We start from the raw sequence: 25,003 nt of genomic DNA, 5'->3' as shown, positions 1-25,003 counted from the left end.
CTTAGGTTTCAGTAATGTATGTAAGTTATTGGATCTCTAGTGACCAGGACATAAGCTGCATTACCCTGATTACAGTATCCTCCATTTGGTGACACATGCTACTCCTCCAGTGTGTCTGATTGGCTTGTAGACATGACAGACCAATTACAAGACCAGATGCAGGAATATGATTAACGTTATGGCTATGGAAGCTTGTGGGATAAAGGGTATACTATTGAATTAGTTCCTGGTGATCCTTGATCACAAGGTTACCAGCAGCTTCCTGCTGCATGGAATGTAGGATGCATGTCTGGGGTTAGGAAGCATCGGTCAGAAGAAATGTTTATGAGATGGGGCGGGGGGGGCAGCTAGTAGCACAGAGGGAGTGCTGCACATGTTAATCAACAACCTGCACATTTAACAACCTTCTACAGGGGATAAAAAGAAAGGTGAGATAAACTTCAACACAACCAAGAAATAAATAGGACCACGTGTCTCCACTGAATCATATACACATGAAGCACTTCAAGTTTATGATATCTGTATGGTGTAATAAGGTATTGCATTGTAAAATATGACTTTCATTAGAAGTACCTACTTGAACAGTCAGGAGCAGCAACGATGTGAGCATGAGCAAACGCAGGAGCAAAGTAGCTCTACAGCACCACCCAGCCATATTCAAGAGCATAGCTTGTGAGACAACAGAGCCACTGTATAACTGGAAAGATGTGGGTCAGCATCTTCAAAATAGGGTGATGTGTATTACAAATAAGCTGGAGAAATAGTGCTTGAGGCAGGCACATTAGCAACATTAGATAAAATTTACTTACTTACTGCCTGTAACACATTTTGTTGGCATTTTAGGACAGCAATGAAGATCCTCCATCTGTCATTTTGGTCTTGATGTTTAGGACTTCCTTCATCGTGACAATGACTTCCACTCAGTTTTATTTATTTAATTAATTATTGATATAGAGCTCAGAATAGGCCCAACAATCTGAGCTGCCCAATTTAATCCTAGCCTAATTATGGAACAATTTACAATGACCAATTCACCAACCAAATGATACATCTTCAGAATGTGGGAGGAAACCCACGCAGTCATGGGAGAACATACAAACTCCTTACAGGCAGTGGCGGGAATTGAACCGAGGTCATTGGTTCTGTAAAACTCTGTGATAGTCATCGTGTTACCACTCCACTGTCAGTACTATCAGCTCACTACTGTCGGCCACGCAGGTCTTAGGTTGACACTCAGGAAAACGTTGCACACAGATGTAGCATTATTCACTGCTGTTTCCAAAAACTGTTTTGATTGACCGGTCAGGGTTGTTAGCCCCTGAGCTGAACACCAAGTTTGGAGGACCGGTGGACCATTCTTAGTCTGGCCTCTACACTTTGACCTGTTTGGCATGGGTGACCCTACCAAGAGACAAAGCACAAGGCTCTGACTCCAGCTAGCATTGCCCTCTGTGTCATTGAGGTACGCTAGCCTCAAAACTATGACAACGTTGTGGTCCTCTTGGAGGAGATACAGTAAGTCCATGGATAGGTGAAATATGATGAAGATCACACCTGATTTCAATGTGTGTGGTGCTGCTATCATTAAAGTCTGAGATTATCACTGATGTCATTGTTGTTTTAACCACAAACAACAAAAGGCAGTTTGCAGCAAATGTACAAGTATAATTTTGAACAACGGATTGCAAAATTATATAAAATTACACATGGAGGAGTTGGATAATGACCCCCCCCACATCCTTAATAAATGTTTACCAATTATCACCTTTATCAAACTACTTTGTTTTTGAGTGTTGGCATATTTCACAATGCTCATAGTATTTTTAGCAATGCACTTGGATGTGTCTCACTGTGGCAAGATTTACTGCTATTAGTTTCACTGGCCTTTTGTTCCTAGAGGCATCGAGACATACACAGGCCCCTTGGCCCAACCAGCCTACGCAGACTGTGGTCCCCAGTGAGCTAATCCCATTTGCCCATCCTGCTCTAATGTTGCTCATTATTTCTGCCAACTCATTCCAAATACACACCACCCTTTACAGGAAGTTGCTGACCCTGATGTCCTTTCCAAATCACTGACCTCTGTTCTTAAACCAAAGGCCTCTTTGTTATTAGCAACCCCTCCCTGGGAAAAAGACTATGCACTTGCACCCTGTCAGTGCCCCTCATGATCTTACATAGCATTATCCGGTCATCAGTTAATCTCCTACTTTCCAGAGAATATAGTCCTAATCTACACATCATCTCATTATAACTCAAACCCCCCAGTTCCAGGCAAATTTCTGGTATTTTTCCCCTGCACTCTCACTAGTTTAAAAATGTCTATCGTATAACAAGGTGACCAAAACTGCACATAATTCACTAAGTTTAGCTTCACTACTGTCTTATGTACCTGCATCGTAACTCCCCAACTCCTATAATTGATGCACTGATTGAATAAAGCCCGTGAGCCAAATCGTTAACACAAGATGCTGGCAATCCAGAAAGGCACACACAAAATGCTGAGGGAACTCCGCAGGTCAGGCCTATCAGGACTAGAAAGAAAGGGTGAAGAAGCCAGAATAAAAAGGTAGGGGGAGGGGAATGATTACATGCTAGAAGGTGATAGGTGAGGGGGAAGGTAGATGGGTGGAGGAGGGTGTCGAAGTGAGAAGGTGGGAGGTGATAGGTGGAAAAAGTAAAGGGCTGAAGAAGAAGGAATCGGATGGAAGAGGACAGTGGACCATAGGTTAAAAGAAATGAAGCAGAACAGTAGAGGAAGGTGATAGGAAATGAAGGAGAAGAGAAGAGGTGAGAGGAGAGACAGAATGGGGAACAGAAGAAGAGGGAAGGGAAAAGGGGAGATGTTACTGGAAGTTAGAGAAATTGATGTTCTTTCTGCCAGCTTGGAGAAAACCCAGACAGAATATGAAGCATTGTTCCTCCAACCTGAGAGTAGCCTCACCTTTGCAGAAGAGGACAGCATGGATTAGACCAGTGTTTCCCAATATTTTTATGCCATGGAGTCTTACCATTAACCAAGAAGGTCCATGGACCCCTGGTTGGGAAACCCTGCTTTAGGTGGTCATAGCCAGCAGAGGTAGTGGCGGTAAGTTCCCACTACCTATGTAGACTGAAGGTATTATATTTGAATGCACACGGTATACAGAATAAGGCAGATAATCTTATAGAGCAGTTAGAGATTGGCAGGTATGACGTTATGGACTTCACTGAGTCGGGCTGAAAGAAGATCATAGTTAGGAGATTGACAGCCAAGGATACACATTGCATTGAAAGGACAGGTAGGTAGGCAGAGAGGGTGAGATGGCTCTGTTGGTAAAAAATTAAATCAAAGTGATGACATAGGATCAGAAGATGTAGAATCCTTGTGGGTAGAGTTCAGAACCTACAAGGGTAAAGAGATCCTGATGAGAGTTATATACAGGCCTCCGAACATCAGCCAGGATGTGGGTTACAAATTACAATGGGAGATAGAAAAGGCATGTAATAAGGGCAATGTTATGAGAGCCAGAAGGGATTTTAATATGCAGATAGATTGGGAAAATCACACTGGTGCTGGATCCCAAAAGAGGACATTGGTAGAATGCCTATGAGAAGGTTTTTTAGAGCAGCTTGTGTTTGAGTCCACAAGGGAAAAGGCAATTCTGGATTGGGTGTTTTTAATAAATCTGATTTGAGTAAGGACCTAAGGTAATTGAAATCTTAGAGGGCAGTGATCATAATTTGATAGAACTCACCCTGAGGTTTGAGTGGGAGAAGTAAAATCAGAAGAATCAGTAGCACAGTGGAGTAAAGAGAACTACAGAAGCATGAGGGCGAAGCTGGCCAAATTTGATTGGAAGGAGACACCAACAAGGATGATGGCAGAACAGCTATGGTTGGAGTTTCTGGGAGCAAGTCAAAATGCACAGGATAGATACTTCCCAAAGAAGAAAGAGTATTCTAAAGGGAAGATGAGGCAACCTTGTCTGGCAAGGGAAGTCAAAGACAGCATAAAAGCAAATGAGAGGCATAAAATATACCAAAAAATAGTAAGAACCTAGAGAACTGATAAGCTTTTAAAAACCAGCAGAAGGTAACTAAAAAAGCAATAAGGTGAGAAAAGATGCAATATGAAGGTAAGCTAGCCAATAATTAAAAAAAAAGGATACAAAAAGTTTTTTCAGATGTATAAAGAGTAAAAGAGAGGTGAGAGTGGATACCAGATCCTGGAAAATGATGCTGGAGAGGTACAGGTCTGTGCAGAAGTCGCAGGCACATTTATATAGTTTTGGTGCCTAAGAGCAGAGAGTGAGTTTGTAAATCTGGCAGGGGCAAAGGATGCTGGGAGTAGCAAGGGTGGAGCGCCACGGGATGCATATGGGACAGGTGGCATAGAGGAGTGTCAGGGGCGAGGGTGGCGCAGGTCCAGACACACTCTGCCCTAAGACACCAGTCAAGTTTATTTGATTCCAAATAATTGGTTTGTTGATCATTACCAAATATCTCTCTGGTGCTTTCTGCTCCCTCACTCACCCTTCCCTTTTTCCCAACCATGATTCCCTCTCCCTGCCTCCTTCCTATTCTTGGAAATTCATATCAAAATTAGGTTTATCATCACTCACATTACATTATGAAATTTGCTTTTTTGCAGTTGCAGTACAGTGCAATACATAAAATTACTACAGTGCTATGCAGAAGTCCTAGGCGTCCCAGCTCTATATATGTGCCTAGGACTTTAGCACAGTACTGTAGTAACGGGGGACAAAGAAATGGCAGAAAAACTTAATAAGCATTTTGCATCAGTCTTTACTGTGGAAGACAGCAGCAGAAATTCAAGACTATCAGTGGACAGAAATAAGTATAGTTGCTATTGCTAAGAAGGTGGCAATTGGAAATCAGAAAGGTCTGAAGGTAAATCAGTCACCTGGATCGGATGGACTACACCCCAGGGTTCTGAAAGAGGTGGTTGAAGAGATTGTGGAGACATAATCTTTCAAGAATCACTAGATCTTGGAATGGTTCTGCACCCACAAAGAAAAATTGCAGATATCACTCTACTCTTTACAAAGGGAGGGAGGCAAAAGGTAGGAAGTTATAGGCCAGTTAGCCTGAGTTCAGTGGTTGATAAGATGTTGGAGTCCATCATTAAGGATGAGGATTCAGGGTACTTGGAGGCACATGATGAAATAGGCTGAAGTCAGCAGGGTTTCTTTAGGGGAAACCTTGCTTTACAAATCTGTTGGAATTATTTGGGAAAATAACAAATGAGAGTCAGTGGATATTATTTATTTGGATTTTAGGAAGGTGTTTGACAAGAGTCTGCTTAACAAGAGCCGATATTACAGGAAACATACTACCATGGACAGAAGATCAGCTGACTGGGCAGAGGCAAAGGGAGACTTTTCAGTTTGACTGCCGGTGACTACTGATGTTCCGCAGGGGTTGGAGTTGGGACCGCTTCTTTTCACATCATGTGTCAATAATTTGGATGACAGGAAAATGCTGTTGAGAGGGATAATAAATCAGCCATCATGGAATGGCGGTGCAGGCTCAATGGACTAAATGGCTTAAATCTACTCCTATGTTATGGTTTTATGTTCTAACCTTCCAGACTAGCCTGCCATGACAGACCTTGTCAACTACCTTACTAACGTCCATATAGACAACATCCATTGCCCTACTGTCATCTATCTTCTTGGTTACTACCTTGGAGAACTACAAGAGACTTGTCAGACATGACTTCCCTCACACACAAAGCTGTGCTGACTGCCCCAATCAGATCCTATCTGTCCAAGTGTTGGTAGATCCTGTCCCTCAGAATCATCTCCAGCAAATTCAAAGCAACACCACTCATTTTCCCCCCTTTCCTTAACTTCCATCAATTTCCCCATGGCAGAAATTGAAGAGAAATATTCATTAAAAATATTCTTTGGTTTTTCACTCAGATGGCTATGGTAATCTTTAAGGGAACATATTCTCCCCTCGTTGCTCTTTTACTCTTAATATACCCATAGAATCTCTTAGGATTTTGCTTCACCTTGTCTACCGATTCCTGTTTCCTCTTTTTGCTCTCCTTACTTCTCTCTTAAGTGAACTCCTACTATTCTTGTAGTTTGCAAGAGATTCACCAGTTCCCAGATGCTTAGCACTGTGTATATCTTCCTCTTTTTCTTAACCAGAACATCAATATTTTTGTCAACCAGTGTTCCCTAATCCTGCAAGCCTTGTCCTTTATCCTAAAAGGAACATGCTGGCCCTGAACTCTTGATAACACACCATTAAAGACCTTCCACTTGAGAGATACTCTACTCCCTGCAAACAACCTCACCAAGCCAACTACCTAGTGGCTCCAAAATTTACTCTCCCCCAGTTCAGGACCTTAACATGTGAACCAGCGCTATCCTTCTGTGTAACTATTTTAAATCTACAAAATAGATTCATGGTCACTGGACACAATGTGCTTGCCAACAGATACTTCCAGCATCTGCCCTACCTCATACTCCAGGAGAAGATCCAGTGTTGTACCCACTGTAATATGCCCCACTATATAATGATCCAGTAAGTTTCTTGGACGCATGTCACTAATTCCACTCCATCCAAATCTTGATTGACTCAGTCAGTATTGGGGAAATTTCAAACCTCTCACTAATACTACCCTATTTTTTACAACAAGCTGCAATCTCTCTATATATGCTCCTCCAATTCTCACTGACTATTGGGGATGTATAATACAATTCTATCAGAGTGACCATTCCCTTTCTATTTTCTACGTTCTACCCATATGGCCTCAGTGGAAGATCTCCCCACCCCACCCCCCAGAATGTCTTCTCAAAGAACCATTGTTATTTCTTCTTTCATCAAGAAGGCAACTCCCTGTCCACTCTTACCTCCACCTCTTTCACACTTGTAGTATTTGTATCCTGGAGCTGCCTGTCCTGCCCTTCCATCAGTCAGGTTTCTATTATGGTTTTGATATCCCAATTCTCAAAGCCAATCCACACCCCGAGTTCTACATATCAAGCCTCCAAGTTTAAACAAATGCTCTTTTTTCTCGATTTACTATGTTCCTGCCGACCCTAATGACTACATTTGTTCTCATTGGCTACTATGTTATCACCTGGTCATCACCCTATTGCTCAAGATTCTGTCCCCTCCCACTGCACTCACATATCTCCCAACCAGGATATTGGTTCCAGTCTGGTACTTTGTAACATCTATGAGAAATAGACAAGCTACTCAGTGATTGCTCAGAGATGTTCAACACCCTAAAACCAGATGCTGTACATAGAGATAAGTCAAGTTCAGAGCAGCCTGATCTTCCTGAATGGTGGAACAGACTCAACGGGCCCAATGGATCTGCTCATGTTTTTATTTCCTGCATTCAATGTCACCATGAACAGAATAAAAGGTCTTGTTAAGTAAAGTCAAATAATTGGCTGGATATAAGACAATATCCAAGACAAACCCATTTGAAATTCAAGGTTCAAAGTAAATTTATTATCAAAATACATATATGTCACCAAATATTACCCTGAGATTCATTTTTTGTAGGTATTCACAGTCGAATAAAGTAAAATAGATTCATGAAAAACTACACACAAAGGAAGACTGACAAATTATGCAGATACAAAAAGAAACAAGTAATAATAAATAGAGATAGATAGATGAATAAATAAATAAATGTCAATAGATAGATAAATAAATAAATAGATAAACATAAGTAAATACATAAACAACACTGAGAACACGATTGATTGGAGAGTCCCTGAAAGTGAGTCTAGGGTTTGTGTTCAATGCTCAGTGTTATGGAGAGTGAAGATATTCACACTGGTTTCGGAGTCTGATGGTTGAAGGCTAATAACTGTTCCTGACCTTGGAGGTATGGGACCTAAGGCTTCTTCCTGTACCTTCTTCCTGATAGTAGTAGCGAGTAGAGAGCAGGCCCAGCAGTCCTTGATGACGCTGCTTTCTTGTGGCAATGCTCTTTGTAGATGTGCTCAATGGTGGGGAGAGCTTTTCCTGTGATAGACTGGGCTGTGTCCACCATTTTGTTGTTGGTTTTTCTGTTCTAGGGCATTGGTGTTTTCATACCAGGCAGTGGGAGATATAATGTTGAAGTTGTTTAAGACATTGGTGAAGATAAATTTGGATGATTATGTGCAGCTCTGGCCACCCAGGTTATTGAACCCTTTCAATAAGATTGAATGATCACAAACAATATTTACAAGAAAGTTGCTGAGACTTAAGGGTCCGAGTGAAAGAAAAGACTGAATTGGTTAGGACTTCATAGGTTAGGAGAAGGAGGGGACATTTGATAGAGGTATACAAAATTACGAGTGTATTGATCGGGTAGATGTAAGCAGGCTTTTTCCACTTAGTTTGGGTGAGACTGGATCTAACATCATAGGTTAAGGATGAAAGGTGAAATATTTAAGGGGAAACTAATTCACTCAGACGGTGATGTGAGTATGGAAAGAACTGCCAGCAGGAGTGGTGATTGCTACAGTTAAGAGAAGTTTGGATAAGTACATGGATAGGGCTATGTTTCAGGTGCAGGTTGACAGGACTAAGCAAAATGAAAATTCAATACGGTTGGCCCAAAGGACCTGTTTCTGAGCTGTACTGCTCTGTGACTCTATGGCTCTATGTACAAAGGTACGTAGACTGATCACAAGGTATTCTACAGAAACAGCAGACAAAGCAGGGTAAAATAGATATTATTGTAAATGCACCCCAAGGTAGTTTTCATGTAGGTAGGCATAAATCCAACTCTCTTTTGTGATGAGGCTCTGAAGTACATCTGCAAAGATTTTGTGGTCATAATTAATCAATCTTGTCTCTAATAATGTTCATGTGTGTGGTGACCTTCTGATACAAAGAATTTTCAACTTTGTGAGCCAAGTGGTTTAGCTTCCTCTTTTGGTTTTGTGGTCCGCTCTCCGATAATGAATACCAGCAAGGCTTTCAACAGGAAACTCCAATAGTTAATGTAAAATCTGGTCCTATCCAATGCATTGGAAACACTCAAAAGATATTTCTAATTAGCTCTGCATGGACCAGAAGAAGGATTAGCTCGGTACTTTCATGTATAAGGAACATATTGGCACTTAGATAAAATTTACTTAAGGTTTAAGCATATTTGAAAATTTTAGTTATACTGTATCTTATTGGTTTCAGCTTTGTTTTACTCTAGTTTAATTACAGAGGTACATTTTCATCCCTGCCTTCATCTTCTGATTTTTAACATATTAATATTTCTAGCCAATGTACTTTATTCAGTTGGAACCAAACACAAAATGCTGGAGGAACTCAGCAAATCAGGCAGCATCTATGGAAGGAAATAAACAGTCGATGTTTCGGGCCAAGACCCTTCGTCAGGACTAGGATGGAAGGGGGAAGAAGCCAGAAGAAGAGAGTGAGGGGAGGGGAGTGAGTACAAGCTGGCAGGCGAGGGGGAAGATGGGTGGGTGGGAGAGGGGGGTTGAAAGGGAATGATGCGAGAAGCATATTTCATATGTGTCTACTGCCACAATGAGGCAAAGTGCAGGTTGGAGGAGAAACACCTCATATTGAACCTGATGGAATGAACATTGATTTCTCTAACTTCTCATACCACTCCCCTCTGTTCCAACCCCCCCTTTATGTTCTCCCTACTTCTGGTGGCCTTCTCAACCCTTTTCTTCCCCTCCCCATCCTCATGACCTGCTCATCCCCTCCCTCTGGTTCCCCATCTCCTTCCCTTTATTCTTGGTCCACTGACCCCTCCTATCAGATTCCTTCTTTCTTAACCCTTTACCTCTTCCACCTATCACCTGTCAGCTTCTTACTTCATCTCCCATCCACTTACCTTCCTCCTCACTTGGTTTCACCTGTCACCTGGCAGCTGCTGCTACTCCCCCACCACCCCTCCCCCCACTTCTTCTTCTGGCTTTTGTCTTCTTCCTTTCCAGTCCAGATGAAGTGCCTTGGTCTGGAACGTCAACTGTTCACTTCCCTTCATAGATGCTGTCTGACTTGCTGAGTTACTCCCACATTTTCAGTGCGTTGCTCAAAATTTCCTGTATCTGCAGAACCTCTTGTGTGCTTCTATCACTCAGTAGGTAGTCAGATTACTTCTTAGTTTCTCCTCAATCACCATCCTGCTACAGAGTGCCTCCCAGAATGTCTCTTCCCACTAACTTCTCTTCAGCTTCTGAGTGAACTCGTTAATCTCTGCCCCCTCCCCCCCACCACCACCTTTCAACAGCAATACAATACAACTTATGTTGGGGGTGGAGAGTTTTACAGGCAAACACATTGACTCACATTACATTGTGACACAAGGGAGCTGAATGAGTTACCATCACATGGGGCAATGTTCAACTCAAACATGAGGCAGTAGAAAGGAAGAACTTGCACTTAAATAATGCATTTCATTGCCAACAATGTGATTGCTGACTTAATGAAGAAAGCATTACAGCCATCATGCACACACCTGCCACAAACAGCAAGGAGGCAGACAACCAGATGGAAGATGCAGGATTGATGCTGGCCAGGACACTGAGGGAAGTCCACTGCTCTATTTCAAACCAGTACTTGGTTCTTTCACACATGTCTAAAGGAATAGACAGGACCTTGATTTCGCATCACACCTCAGGATGACAATTTTAGCCGTCAGCATGTAGCATCACTCTGGATTTTATCCTCAACTTTGCCGAGAGAATTGCGTTCAATACCCTCTGGCCCAGAGGTGAGAATGCAGTCACTGAATGAGTGACAGTAGATCAGTCAGAATTGCGTATTGCAGCACAAATGATCCCAGAATTGTATAAATTAATATTTCTTGTAAATGTCACAGATCTTTTACTTTGAAGTCTTAGCAGCTGATCAGCAGAGACCAACAGTGCAGAACAGAAACATTCTGCATGTAATATCAATCAAGGTAATTAAAGCATCATTAAAGACACATATTTAATATCAAGTAACCGAGCCATATTAATCATAAATACTTAATGTAGAAAATATGGGAGTTAGAGCCATAGAGCCATATGGCGCAGATACAGGCCTTTCAAAGTGACAAACAAGATGCCCATCTGAGAAAGTCCAATTTTCCCTCATTTGGCATATACCCCTCTGATCTTTCCTATCCATGTACCTGATCAAGTGCCTTGTACAAATGTTGTTCATGTACCTGGCCAACTACTTCCACATAGGGACAACCCTCTGGGTGAAAAAGCTGACTACCAGGCTTCTATTAAATTTCTCCCCTCTCACCTTAAACCAGTGGCCTCTGGTTCTTGACTTCATAACACAGGGAAAAGATTGTGTGCATTCACCTGATCTATGCCCTCATGATTTTATACTCCACCATAAGATCACGCCTCATTCTCTTACACTCCAGCGAATAAAGTCCCAGCCTGCTCGACCCAACACCTATTCTCTACCTCCAATCTCTTTTCTCAATCTCCCTTCACTCCCCACCGTCCATCTCTGGCATTTTCCTTTGTCTTTCATGCTCTTCTAAAATATTGGTCTCCTATTGTCTGACAACGTGATTAATGCAACTAGTTAATTTTTTTATGATTACACAATTAAACATGATTAATATTTTCAATCACTAAACACGCCAAATTGTAGCTCTATAACGTTAATGATGTTGGTAATGGAATGTCTCATTTTATTATAATGTGAAATAGTAAATTTATGGATATCTCAGTTAATAAGCTGATATGTAGTACTTTCTATGTCATACACCGTGCATTATGATTTTGCATCAGGGTTAAATATTGAAATTTGCTTTTCAACTTATAGCCAATTTGTTAAAGGCTGGATATATTAGTTAAGGATGTGAAATTTTGGACACAAAGGGTTAACAGGTAAGCATATTAACCTTTACCGTGGGATCAAACCAGGACAAGGAATGCTGCACCCTCAAGTGCTCAATCTAAATCTCTGTCTCCATCCGGTGGTGATGATTGGAAAAACATTGATGTATTTATATAAATTCCTCAACACAGCGTACACCACATCTGAAGAAAGACAGGAATACAGGAGTAGGTTCAGACTGCTCAGACCTTCAAGACTGTTTCTGTATTCAACATAACCAGGGCTGATCTTCTGTCTCAATGCTATAGTCTTGTTCTCTCTCCATACTATTTGATACTTTTGATAATTACAAATCCTTCCATCTCCTTAACTACTTTGTATATTCAGCAAACTGTCCTCCACAGCCTTCCATTATCGAGAATTCCATATGTTTTAATCAGTCTAACTGAAGAATTTTCTCTTTATCTCAATCTGAATTCTGACACTGTGACTCATTTTACTAGATACCACAGAAAGGGGGATGTATTTTTTTCTCTGAATCAAGCCTGCCAGCACTTGGTCTGTAACAGAGTCAGTATGTTATCTATTGAACATTCAAATTTTTCATTCATTGGAAAGGTGCTGATTTATGCTGAAGACTGGTGACAAGAAGCAGAATAGTACAGACTCTCTTTTTAATAGTTAATTTTGGCACCTCTTTTCTCAGTTCCACCCAATCACCATAAAAAAGGGCCAAATCCTTCAATTTTGAGAATTGCTCTGTCAAAATAATTACTCAACGAGTTTGATAAATATGTTCTGAGATCGCTGTGGTGCTCAATTTGCATGTCTGATGCCTATTGCCATTAATATCAATGGGCCCTTGTCTGCTGCTCTGATGCAGCAAGTCCACAGTAGGCTAATGTGTCCTGCCTGAGACTTTGTACATCCCTTAATATCAGCAACTGCTTACATTTAAATCTCAAGATTAATGGTTTCCTCAAGCTGGCAATTGTGCAATCTGATGCAGTTGTATGCCTGATGATCTTGTTGATAGAAACTGAACTCACGGAGATGAAATTGATCTTGGCCAGTAGCAAATTATCCATCAGTTCTGCTTCGTTCCTGAGGCACTCAACATCTGATTTTCCTTTGTTTGTCAATGATCAAAACAAGCAGCAGGATCATCAACACATCTGCAGACCTTGGAACTCCAGTAACACACTTGAAATGCTGGAGGAACTCAGCAGGTCAGACAGCATCTATGGAAAGGAATAAACAGTTGATGTTTCAGGCCAAAATCCCTCATCAGGACAGCACTATCCCCGTATCTGTTAATAACCATCATGTCTCAAGATTTGCTGATCCAACAATTTAAGTGTTCACTTAGCATTTTTAACATCACAGGTTTGTTCAAAGTTTCAAAGGTTCATTTATTATCAAAGTATGTAGCAGTATACAACTCTGAGGTTCTTCTTCTCCAGTTAGTCACAGAACAAAGAAAAACCAAGGAAGTAATTTTAGAGAAAAACAGCTAACCCACCCCCACCCCTGCACTAAAAAGAACAGCAACAGGATCATCAACCCCCAAGCCTCCCCCGTCCGCGCACAAAACACAACAAGAACATTGGTCCCAAAATTCCCAAAATGAGGTGCTTGCCCTCCTCATTCACATTGATGTTTCAATCTCCCTTGTTGCTTTAATTGGCAAACAGTGGAAGCTTTAATTAGCAAAATTGAGTCAAACATCAGCTCACGACCCATCCCAAAGCCTTCTCGCTTTGAGGCTCACACTCGCTGCCTTCTGGAATCCTCTCAGAGATGGCAAAGCACTGGATCACCCAAATGATCTCCAAACGGCAAATCGTAGGCTCCAGCATTTCCAGAAACACATTCAAGACGAAAAGCAGATGTAAAAGAAGTGAAATAAATAGTTTTGTGGTCTATCCAGAAGATGACAACTGAGGGAGCATTGTACACAGGCGCTATAATAGGCATCTTTAGCAAACAACATTTGAGATGAACACATAACTAAATATTTATTTATCGATTGATTGAAATACAGTGCAGAATAGGCCCTTCTGAGCCTTCGAACTATGCCACCCAGCAATCCCCCAAATTAATTTTAGTCTAATTATGGGACAATTTCAACAACCAATTAACCCACCAACCACTACGTTTTTGGACTGTGGGTGGAAACCGGAGTACTCTGAAGAAACCCATGTGGTCAAGGGGAGAACGTACAAACTCCTTAAAGGCAGCGGTAGGAATTGAACCCAGATAAAATTTTGTGCTAACCACTACGTTACTGTGTCGCCCAATGATAGCAACATTGATAACTGAAAGTATGGTCAGGAAATTGTTTTGGCAGTAGTTAAAAGGTGGATGGGATTATCAGCTGAATGCATAGCTGCCTGTGCTATAACAATTGAATTGGAGCACAATATTTCTACACTTCCTTTTGACTTTGAAGGAGATCATTTTGCCCATTGAGTCTACCCTGAATAATTTTCACGTATTCTCCTTGCATTCCCATCTGCCCTCAGCTTCCACCGCACCCCTACACACCAGGGGAAATCTCCAGTTGTTACTTCCCAATCCACCTGTCATTACAATGTGGGAAGAACTGGGAGAACCTGCTCAGTCACACGGAGAATGCGAAAACTCCCTGTAGGCAGCCGCTGAGGTCAGGAGTGAGCCTGGGTTACTGGAGCAATGAGGTGGTAACTTTGCAATTTGAACCACCGTATAGTGCTGATGGCTCAGGGTGTTTTTATGGCCAAAATGAATTACAGAGAGTGGAAGGTTGGGTTGGATTTGAAATTCAGTGTAAAAATTTTAAAATCATAAACATAAGAAAGTCGGCAGGTGCTGGAAAACACACTCAACTTGCTGGAGGAGTTCAACAGGTCAGGCAGCATCTCTGCAAATTAATAAACAGTCGGCCCTTTGGGCCGAGACCCTTTTTCAGGACTGAGAAGGAAGGGGGAAATGTTCCAATAAGCAAATTCCTCCCCCTCCCACCTTCTATGCCCCACTCTGCACCCTGACCTTTTACCTCTTCTCACTTGCCTATCATCTCCCCCTTTCTTCCTTCCCTTTCTCCTATGGTCCACGCTCCTCTCCTATCAAATTCCTTCCTCTCCAGCCCTTGACCTTTCCTACCCCCTAACCCCTACCCACCTATCACCTTCCAGCTAACTCTCTTCCCTTCCCTCCCACCTCTTTTACTCTGGCATCTTCCCCCTTCCTTCTCAGTCCTGATAGTCTAGTACAATCTTCCTTCTAGGCTAGATTGCAGTCTAGTTCACTTTCAGTCCAATATCAGGAGATTGGTATTGGTATTGGTTTATTATTGTCACATGTACCAAGATATAACAAAAATGCTTGTCTTGCATGCTGTTCATACAGATCAAATGATTTCACAGTGCATTGAGGCAAAACAAGATAAAGCAGTAACAATGCAGAATAAACTACAGGGAAGCTGCAGTGCGGGTAAATAATGACGTGCAAGGTGATGATGATCAGGGGTGAATCAGAACTTCTAATGAAGGACAGCATTTTTGATCTTTCAATCATAAGGTAGATGGAGAAGCAGCAGGAACCATCTCTAAGATGCCAGCTTGTCATGGCTGACCCTTTAGCATGTCATGTTTCTACTGGAAAGCCTTCCCCAAATCCTGTGGCTCATCCTGAGGTACAGTACTGTACATGTAAGATCTGTATTGGATGGATCTGCCTAGTCTTTGACTTTGGAGTAGTACAATGCACATAGTTGTTTCATTTTTGTGCCTCCTGCCCTGTCCATCATGCATCAGTCTTATCTATGCAGCCTTGCAAAAGTAGGCTAAGATAAAGGAGGCCACAGACCATGGGCTGGTACATGGGCTTAGTGTCGATGGGTACTTCCTTGATGTTTGGAATGGACTTAAAATTCAGAGGAACAAATTGGATAGAGGGACAAGTTGGGTAGATTTTTGAAAGAGTCAGCAATGTACCCATGTCTGGATAGCTCCTTCTGTAGCATGCAGAAGACTGTTAGAGGATTTGATACAAGCTGATAACACACAACTGAATGAGAGAAATATATGTTCTCTGGTAGTTGTGCTACATTGTAGTATCTCTGAAAGGACAGCAGTTTCCTGCTCTAGTGATTATAAAGCGTTTTCACCGAAGAAATAATGAGCTCTTAAATTGCCAGCAATATTAATTTGCATACTATGAATAATTGATATTCAGAAGCAGGGTGCAGTTTTCAATCAAGCCAGCAGGTGGGGGACAAGTGTCCACTGCAGTAGCTTGCTAGGGAGGCGGGGCTAACAGGTTTTACCAACCCCGTCCACTTGGACCGTCACTACATCCAGCATCAGGGCCACTTCCTTCACATCATCTGTTTTCACCATTTGACTAAGAAACTGGCAGCAGGAGACTGCCCCTGAAACTAAGGGAAGATGTCAGGTAAAAATATGTAAGGAAATTACTTGTAATCAAATCTGTTGCAAGTTCTGCAAATACTTGGCAGGGTTCTCTATAGAATTAATCTGTACAATTTCACTGGATTGGTCAAATATGCCAACGGCTTGTCTGTCTTCCCTACAAATCCCACCACACACTATACCCCAAATCAGCAGCATAAAGCACTGGAGGGACTCAACGAGACAAGTGGCATCTACGGAGGGAAGTGGATGGTCAGTGTTTCAGGTCAAGACCCCTCACCTGAACACCACATGCTGCTTGACTTGCTGAGTTCCTCCAGTGGTTTGTGTGTTGCTCCAGATTCCGGCACACCGTACCCTTTCAGCAGTGTGTCAGTGCCAGAGCTTCAGAAACACTGGTGACAAATCCAGCCTGAAATTCCAGAGCAGTATAAAAGAAGAGTTGCACTGCTGGGTTCTGTATCTCAGTTCATACTCTTGGGCAGATATAAAAGATCCCGTGGATTTTTGAAGAAAACCATTGGGGATCTTTCCGATATTTGCTATTTACAGTGTTATCTCTCCTAACATCAGTAAAATAGATCCTTTGGAAGTGTTATTGGTTTATTATGTCCCGAGTACCATTCTACAGTGAAAAGCTTTTATTTGCATGCCATCAAAAGCACATGCATCCATAAGTTCCAAGTAGATCCAGGTAGTACAAAGGAAAGCAGAATATAGAATGCAGTGTTACAGTCACAGAGACAGTGCAGTGGAGATAGATAAATAAAGCAGCACACACAAAGTGCTGGAGGAACTCAGCAGGCCATGCGGCATGAATAGATTGTCGACATTACGAGCCGATATGCTTCTTCAGGACTGAGAAAGAAGGGGAAAGGTGCCAGAATGAAAAGGTGGGGGGGGGGGGGAAGAGAGGCTAGCTAGAAAGTGATTGGTGAAACCAGGTGGGTGGGAAACATCAAAGGCTGGAGAGGAAGGAATCTGACAGGAGAGGATAGTGGACCATAGCTGAAAGGGAAGGAGGAAGCCTGACTTTTTACTTCTTCTCACCCACATATCACGTTCCCCGGGTCCCCTTCTTCTTCCCTTTCTCCTATGGTCCCCTCTCCTCAGCTGTCTGATTCTTTCTTCTCCTGCACTTTACCTTTCCCACCCACCTGGCTTCTCCTATCGGCTTCCAACTAGCCTCCTTCCCTCCTCCACCACCTCCCCCCCCCCCCAACCTTTTTATTCCGGCATCTTCCCCCTTCCTTCTCAGTCCCGAAGAATGGCATTGACCCAAAACATCGACTATCTATTCATTTTCATGGATGTTGCCTGGCCTGCTGTGCTCCTCCAGCGTTCTCTGTGTGTTGCTTTGGATTTCCAGCATCTGTAGACTTTCTCATATTTAGATAAATAAAGTGCATATCTTGAAGTATCTCAAAATGTCATCTTCTAGCATTTGAGAGGTCTTTTCAAGAGTCTGATTATAGCGGGATAGAAGCTGTCGTTGAGTCTGGTGGTACATGATCTCAAGCTTTTGTACCTCCTGTCTGACAGGAGGAGGGAGAAGAGAGAATGACTGGGAAGGGGAAGGGTCCTTGCTATTCAAGTACTTTGTTACACTGCTGTTTGGAGGAGCTTGCTGAGTACACATTTTACTTTACTACAGCTGTGGCCGGAATTGTTTCATCACTCATAAGAATCGAAGTCACTCTTTTAAATTTTCCAAAATAAATGCAATGAGCTGGATGGTCTTCCTTATTCCCCCTCAAGTCCCTAGCCAATCCCCTTATGAAAGCATTAATTGACTCTTTTTTTCACCGCACTTTTAGGCAGATTTCCTAATCATAACCAGTCTGCTTAGATTTGTCCACACAGGCACATTTTACCCATCATCCCAAATCTATATCCTTTCCTGATGATGGGAACAGCCAAAGCTAATAAGAATAGCTTCCCTCAAAACCTCTATCTCTACTGATCTCCCCTGAATCTCCTTTGTTCTAAGAAGAACAACCACAGCTTAACCTTGTAATCGAGGATCACAGGAAACCACAGGTATTTAGCTTCATGTTACCTATCACTTGTAGGGAGCAATTACCTTTACCTACATGATACTTAAGCCAATGGCCCACTGACCCCTACAACATTCAAAAGACCTATGATCCTGAACAATGCCTCCCTCTCCACCGCCCCCCCCCCCCTCCATATACATACACAAACACACAAAAACTCCACAAAATGAAGTCTGGACTCCAATAAGGCAAGTGGAACTGGGCAATGATAATGAAGCTGTGGGCAAGATCAAAGTGGCAGTTCTGATCGCTGGAATCATTCTGGTAATTCTTTCCTTTTCACGTCCTTCCTAAAATATGGTGAACAGAACAGCAAGCAAAAGAGCAGTTGTGGTCAAACCAGTATAATCAGATCAGAGTGACAGAAGGAAGGCGTTTGCAAGAATAAGGATTTTTAAGTCAGGGCTTGCTTAATCCAGGGAGAATGAATTGGATGCTGCAATATACTCGATGATCTCAAGTTTATTGAAGCCTGAAGAGTAGTGGACAGCCTGGAAAGCATTCAGAAATTCTCACACCTGGAGGAAAAAAATCACAGTTGATTGGTGTCAGGCAATGTTACAAAAGTTGAATAGATGGCCTTAATGACGACACAGGTATGTGGTCCCAGCATCAATTAATTTCAGTGGCTATGTTTGCCCTCTCACGTTTGCAAAGGAGAATGATGAAGAAAGCAGCTAGGGAACAGATTTTGTGGCTGGGATGTCAGGTAATTGGTCTGGTCTTCCAATATTTCGATAGTGGAAATTTATGTTGCTGAGAGTTGATGTGGTCAGGAATTGTTCATAAATGTAGACCCCCACAACCCTGCGGAAACCATTTTCCTCCAATTCTGACCTGTTTAGTAAACTTTACTACTATTGCCCCATGTGCACATATATCAGCTGTTTTGATCCTTAGGTCTGGACTTTCTTCATTCAATCTCTTTGCCATTCAACTCTCTTTTTCTGGGGAAAAAAAAGTCACAAGAAGTGGAAAACGACAGGTCTGGAATACATTAGGAGCTGAAAGAAATTAGTAAGAGTAAGTATTAAAGTCAATTGAATAATTGATGGAACTGAAAGCCAATAAATCGCCAGGACCTGATGGCCTGCATCCTAAGGTTTTGAAAGAGGTGGCTATGGACATAATGGATGTTCTGGTTGCCAAGTTTCAACATTCGACAGATTCTGGAATGGTTTCCACAGATGGGAAAGCAGCAAACGTAATCCCACGAAGGATAGGTGAATGGATGAAGACATGCAGAAGGAACATGATGTGGAAAAACCTGAGGTGATTCAAACTGGTGGAAAAATTAAAAGATCAAACATGCATGCAACAGCTAGAGTGTTCTCACACTCCCTGTGCTGCAAAAATGACCCATAAGTGTTGCTGGACAAGAAAGAGACTGTAAACATGTTTTGTTTAATATGAGATATGACCAGGCCTTGGAAGTACTGACATTTCTCTTTTAAGTTTGTTAGAAGATAGGGAACAGATTTGCCTTGCCTTTCAGTGATGACAAACAACCTGCTGTGTTGAAAGTGCATGTCCTTGTCACGAAGCTAAAGAAAGTTATGCACCTCCCTTTGGAGGTCAGATCTGCTGGCTGACCACATTCAATTTCCTTAAATACTTCTGAGGTTAAGCGTGGCTGGCAGAGCAAAGCATGTCTGTTGATCTGTAACATGCATCCTTTGTTCTAAATATAAACACAACAGCTGTCAACTAATGATTTCAAACATGACTGATTGAAAACACCTTCCATTCCTCCAACTGTTAAAGTAATATTCCTAACATTACAACGAGCTAACATGAAGTTGTTACGACAGCAGAATTACTTCTATAGTTGGAGAATCTGAAGCTTGACATTTAAAACTACTTTATAATCTTGGTTTGTGAGGTCAACTGAGCATAGGTCGAATCTTTTTATAGATGTAGGGGTTTAAAATCCTTAAAGGGGAAGGCTTTTTTATATGGTTTAACACAGGCTTGGTAATGCAAGATAAAATAAATCTGACTTTTCATTTTGTATTGTCAAGGGTTAAAAACTTCCTTTGATGCTAAACTACCTTTCATCTCAATGATAACTCTTAACGAGGTATCACTTCATAGGAAGGCAAGGCGTCCGAACAATATAGAGGGCAGGAAATGAGAAAGTATCTTTTACTTCTGGTAGTAACACTTCCACTTGATGCAACACATTAACTACACTGTGAGCTTGGGAGTGTTTTTAATGGGCAGAGGCACACATGGTAAGAAATCAGGATCATTAGGAACTGAGTCACATGAGCCAATGATTCCTGTAAATGCGTCAGACAACGTGCCAGTTGATTCAGCTGAAATATAGGTGAATTAGAACACTATCAATACTACTGCAGTACTTTAAAGCTGTGTATTTGTTCCTAATATTTATCGACAGAGGAGTTCAACCAGTAATCGCAGGCGCATTCTTTTGATTGACTGTAAATGGACAAAATCAGTGCAGACACCGAGCATAAATTATAAGCTACATTCATACCTTATCGATGATTGCATCATCCAAGTCTTCATTTCCATTGTAACATTCAAGATGACTGTGGATAACTTCAAATTCTTCATTGTTCCTAACTTGTTGAAGTAGTGAAATCGTTTCGTTTTCACTCACAGCCATTGCTGGCATCTCCAAGACTGAATGCTTGAAACTGCAGTGAGCAAAACAGATCTGAATTGACTTATAGCTTTTTTCTCACCAACTATCAATGACAAAAGTAACTGCTTTTTAAACACAAGCATATGCAGCAAACGCTATTTAAAACCTGCTCTTCTCAACCTACTTTCCATCTTTGTTCCTTGTCTATAATAGTCCTAACCAATATCAGAAAAACTCCAAATTGATTGTTCATCCATATCATCAATTGACAAACCCATTATCTTTTTATTCTGCAACTAACAGGATGGAAGAAGGGGAAATGGATAGATCTTGCTCTTTTTTCACCTATTAATGTCAATTATATTGAATGTCAACTATCTAGGCTGTTTAATTACCAGCAGGCTATCTTGCATTCAAGAAATAAGTTGAGAATTATTACCACACTAAATTGTTATGATATATGAACTATGGAAATCAAAATGGAAGAGTTTAGAAAATAATATTTTTTACAATAAATGGTATGTATTTAGCAGGTTTATATGGGAAACAATTATTTCAGGAAGATAAATATTCAATAAAATACTGGTTGTGCAGTTTATTAATAGGAGGACATTGCCAGCACTAATTCCCTTAAACTGTTGTGGTTTAGGGAATTAGTACTTTCTGAAAACCATTGTTGAATTTTCTCCCATGTCTCTTTATGGTGTTGTGATTCAAATCATCACAATGTGTGTGATGTAAAATATTTCCCCTCATCCACCCTCCCAAGCTTCTCTTGATGACCTTAAATCTATGCCCCCTAGTGACCAAACCAATTAACAACAGCAGAAGCTGTTTCTCCTTATTTAAGCATCCAAGTTTTTTGTAATGTTGAACACCTCCACTAAACCTGTCCTAAGTTTTTTATTCTCTGCACTCATTGCTTTGTACTCTCTTCACAAAGTTGAAGGCTCTCATCTCTGGTATAAAACTGCTAAGTTTATGTTATAGCTATACAATTGCATGTCTAAATAAAACTGTATGAGGGGGTTGGGGAAGTGGAATTTCCCAGTACTGCCAGAAATCAACATGACAAAAATGCATCCTAAAGGTTCTCTGGGTAACAGATTATCTCCTCCTGACTCCAGAGGCATTCCAGCTATTCCGATTCTGTGGAAGTGTTTCTGAGATTCTGACGCTAGAGTGGATACTTCAGTATACTATAGGCTACAGCTTTGATTCTGAATTAAGTCCATGCCAAATCCAGCCCAGAGCATTGGCTATAAACCAGGTCCATTGAAATGTAATAAAGAAATACTACTGCAAATAAATCAAAACCAAAATTTAGTAACTCAAATTGGAAGTAATGCGTAGGACAGAACCTTATAATAGCTTTTGGAAAAGCATGTTTGATAAGTACCAATTGTATGTTGTCTGAATACCATCCAGGTGCACATTCCAACAGTGCAAGAGTATTAAAACTGGTACTGTGTCTTGTCTAGCAATTGTAGGAACAGCTCAGTTTTTTTTTAATTCCCACTAGTCTTTGTCACCACAGCAAGCTGACGGTCTTCCTCCATGTTGCAAGCAGATTTAACATCTTTATGTGACCCTTTCCAAAATTTGATAATAAATGTTATGGTTGCCCACAATACAAAGCTGTCCACAGAGAGGAGGTAGCTAAGTTCAAACATATTTCTCCTTAGGAGCCCTGATGTGTTTGGTATTCTCCAAACAGCTGCTGTTGATTAGTGGAGTAACCAGGGAATGGTGTGGAACTTGAATGTCATGACTTGGTGCTAAGGCAGTTATTTATACATCGGGCTGTTGGGGGGGGGAGAGTGGGTACAGCAGAGCAAGAGGCAGAAAGGGGAAGAAAGCTTAGAAAGTTTCCCACAGGCAGTCAATTGTCTGTAAACAAAAAAAATTGTGAAAACACCTGGCTCTCTGCTCAGGTCAATGTCTGAAAAATAACCCGAACAATTTTGCCACAATTTCTCTCAGACTGACTTTTTGGAAAATTGTTTGTTGTTATTTTGTGAAATACTCCAAATGACTTCTTGAGCTGTGATTTTTTTTTGATGTTGAACTGGTTTCTGTGAAACCCATGTGATTTATTGAAGTGCATGCCTCACAGTTTAAATTAAGATGCTATTAGTGTAAACAGTGTCATAGCAAGCTAGATTATTTTCGGGTCTTCTTCAGCAAGTGCTAACTTTAGCTCTTCTGGTAGAGGGTTCTTCCCTTCCCACAATGCACTCATATCCACAGTCCTGGACAGATCAATTGTGGTGAAGCCTCCGTCAGGCAAGATTGCCTTTCAGGTCATGTGGCTGAGTGCAACACAGCAGTCAAACTCAGAGAGACGTGCTCTAGAATGCTAAATTGTTTAAATGTCAGGACTGGACTTTGACCCACGGTGCTGAAGTACAATGCATGGACATTGTCATTCTGTGGAAATAAAGGCAAGAGTACAGTCTCTCAAGAAGGCAATTTTCACTTTTCTCTGTAAACAGGGACCCTGAACTGTTTTTCAGTCCATAGTTACTGCGTTACTAAAGGACAGTCTCACACTCACACATACACACACCAGAAGTATTATTAAACAAGATGATGATCAAGGAAACTTCTCTGCGAAGGGACCCTGACTTACGAGGGGAGTTTGCTTTCCTCGCCCGTGGCTGTGATTTTGTTTTGCCATCACGATTCAAGAAGAGGTTGAAATCTTTCCAGCAAGCACAGGTTTGAAACAATTCTCAATGCCTTGACTTTTGGTTCTATTCTGGTTATACGATGTCCTCTTTGCTAGTTGCTATTAGTATATGAAAATCTTTAGAGACAGCTATTTGCATTTGTACCAACAAATTCAGGATCAGGTTGAAAATGCTGAGACAGATTAATCTTTCAACAGGGGAATAGAGAGAAAGGAGAGAGAGCGATTGTGCATTTTGATTGCTGCTTTTATAAAGTTGTTTGCAATTATTTTTCCAGTTTTAACCTTAACCATATATGGACATCATTTAGGTTAAGCATTGAGGGAGGGGGTTGGGCTCAATATCTCCTTATGCTAGTATGCTGCCTTTTCCATACATCTTTAATTTAATACTGTTTCAAATACTCATGGTTTTGTCTGCGTTCCACTCTACAGAGGGTCATTTAAAGGAGTCATTCTTAGAGGATCCAAAATTAGGCTTAATGAAAACTATACTGGCAATCATTAGGAACAGCAGTTGGTTAGTTCCAGCTGTTTATGCATCATCCACCACTTCCGAATTTGCTTAGTGTATCTATTAATTATGGCTAGAGTTTTCCCTGCTTCTTTGCTGCCTTTTGCTTTGTTATAACACCACTCAGCCTCCATTTCAGTGCTGCCCTTTCAATGAGCCAAGTAGTTTCATCTTCCCACTGTTTTCCCGAAGCTCTGCAAATTATTCTCTTTTTTTTTCAAATATTTATGCATATTTAAAGCTGATTCAGAACCTGCTTTCCCCACACTTCCAGATAATGTATTCCAAATCATAACAATGAAAAATATTCATCTAATCTCCCTCTTTCTCAGTTGTATAATATCTTTTAGCTATGTTCTCTAGTCCTATCAAGGGAGTTAATTTACCAGTCAGTCAAAATTAATGCAAAACTTCACATCTTCAAGCTTAAGTACTAACCCAACAGTGCTAATATAAATGGAGAGCTGCTGCTAGATCAATAAAACTTATTTCAAAGCTCTGCACAGGTGAAACTTCCTTTTAAAATGGAAGCACCTGTTTGCAGAGTGCTTCACTGAAAAATAGAGTCAAAATTTGACTATAACCCCAGGAAGATTTGACAGTTAAAAATGTGGATCATGGGAACTAAATCAAATAAAAATTAAGCCAAACCCATAATGTATATAGCCAGGTTAATTCGTGAAATGTTTTTTCAGGCTTAGAACTTCAAACACTTCAGATTTCCTATAAAGGGAAATTTTGTTGTTTTTGCCTGAAGAGGCCACAGAACCATATAATTCATAATAAGATAATACTGTTGAAGGGTCTTGGCCTGAAACATCAACTGTTTACTCTTTTCCATAGATACTGCCTGGCCAGCTGAGTTCTTCCAGCATTTTGTGTGTGTAACTAGATAATGTTTGCCTTGATTTGTATGCAGTGTGCAAC

General features: G+C 41.2%; 1 protein-coding gene across 4 annotated transcripts in view; it reads left to right on the top strand.

Annotated features, from left to right (window-relative positions):
• ppp2r3a (protein phosphatase 2, regulatory subunit B'', alpha) overlaps window positions 1-25,003 on the top strand; it is a 356,154-nt gene that overhangs the window by 203,162 nt on the left and 127,989 nt on the right. The window contains exon 1 of one of the 4 annotated variants that reach the window (XM_063046039.1): window positions 23,122-23,591. The exons of the other annotated variants lie outside the window; for them this stretch is intronic. Within the exon in view, the coding sequence (XP_062902109.1) occupies window positions 23,460-23,591 (132 nt within the window). The 5' untranslated portion in view covers window positions 23,122-23,459. Of the gene's footprint in view, window positions 1-23,121; window positions 23,592-25,003 lie in introns of those variants that run through there. 4 annotated transcript variants of the gene reach the window in all.

Source organism: Mobula hypostoma, chromosome 4 (genome assembly GCF_963921235.1).
Source record: "Mobula hypostoma chromosome 4, sMobHyp1.1, whole genome shotgun sequence".
Classification (NCBI taxonomy): domain Eukaryota; kingdom Metazoa; phylum Chordata; class Chondrichthyes; order Myliobatiformes; family Myliobatidae; genus Mobula; species Mobula hypostoma.
The sequence above is the reverse complement of the archived record's forward strand: the minus strand, read 5'-3'. Positions and strand labels throughout refer to the sequence as shown.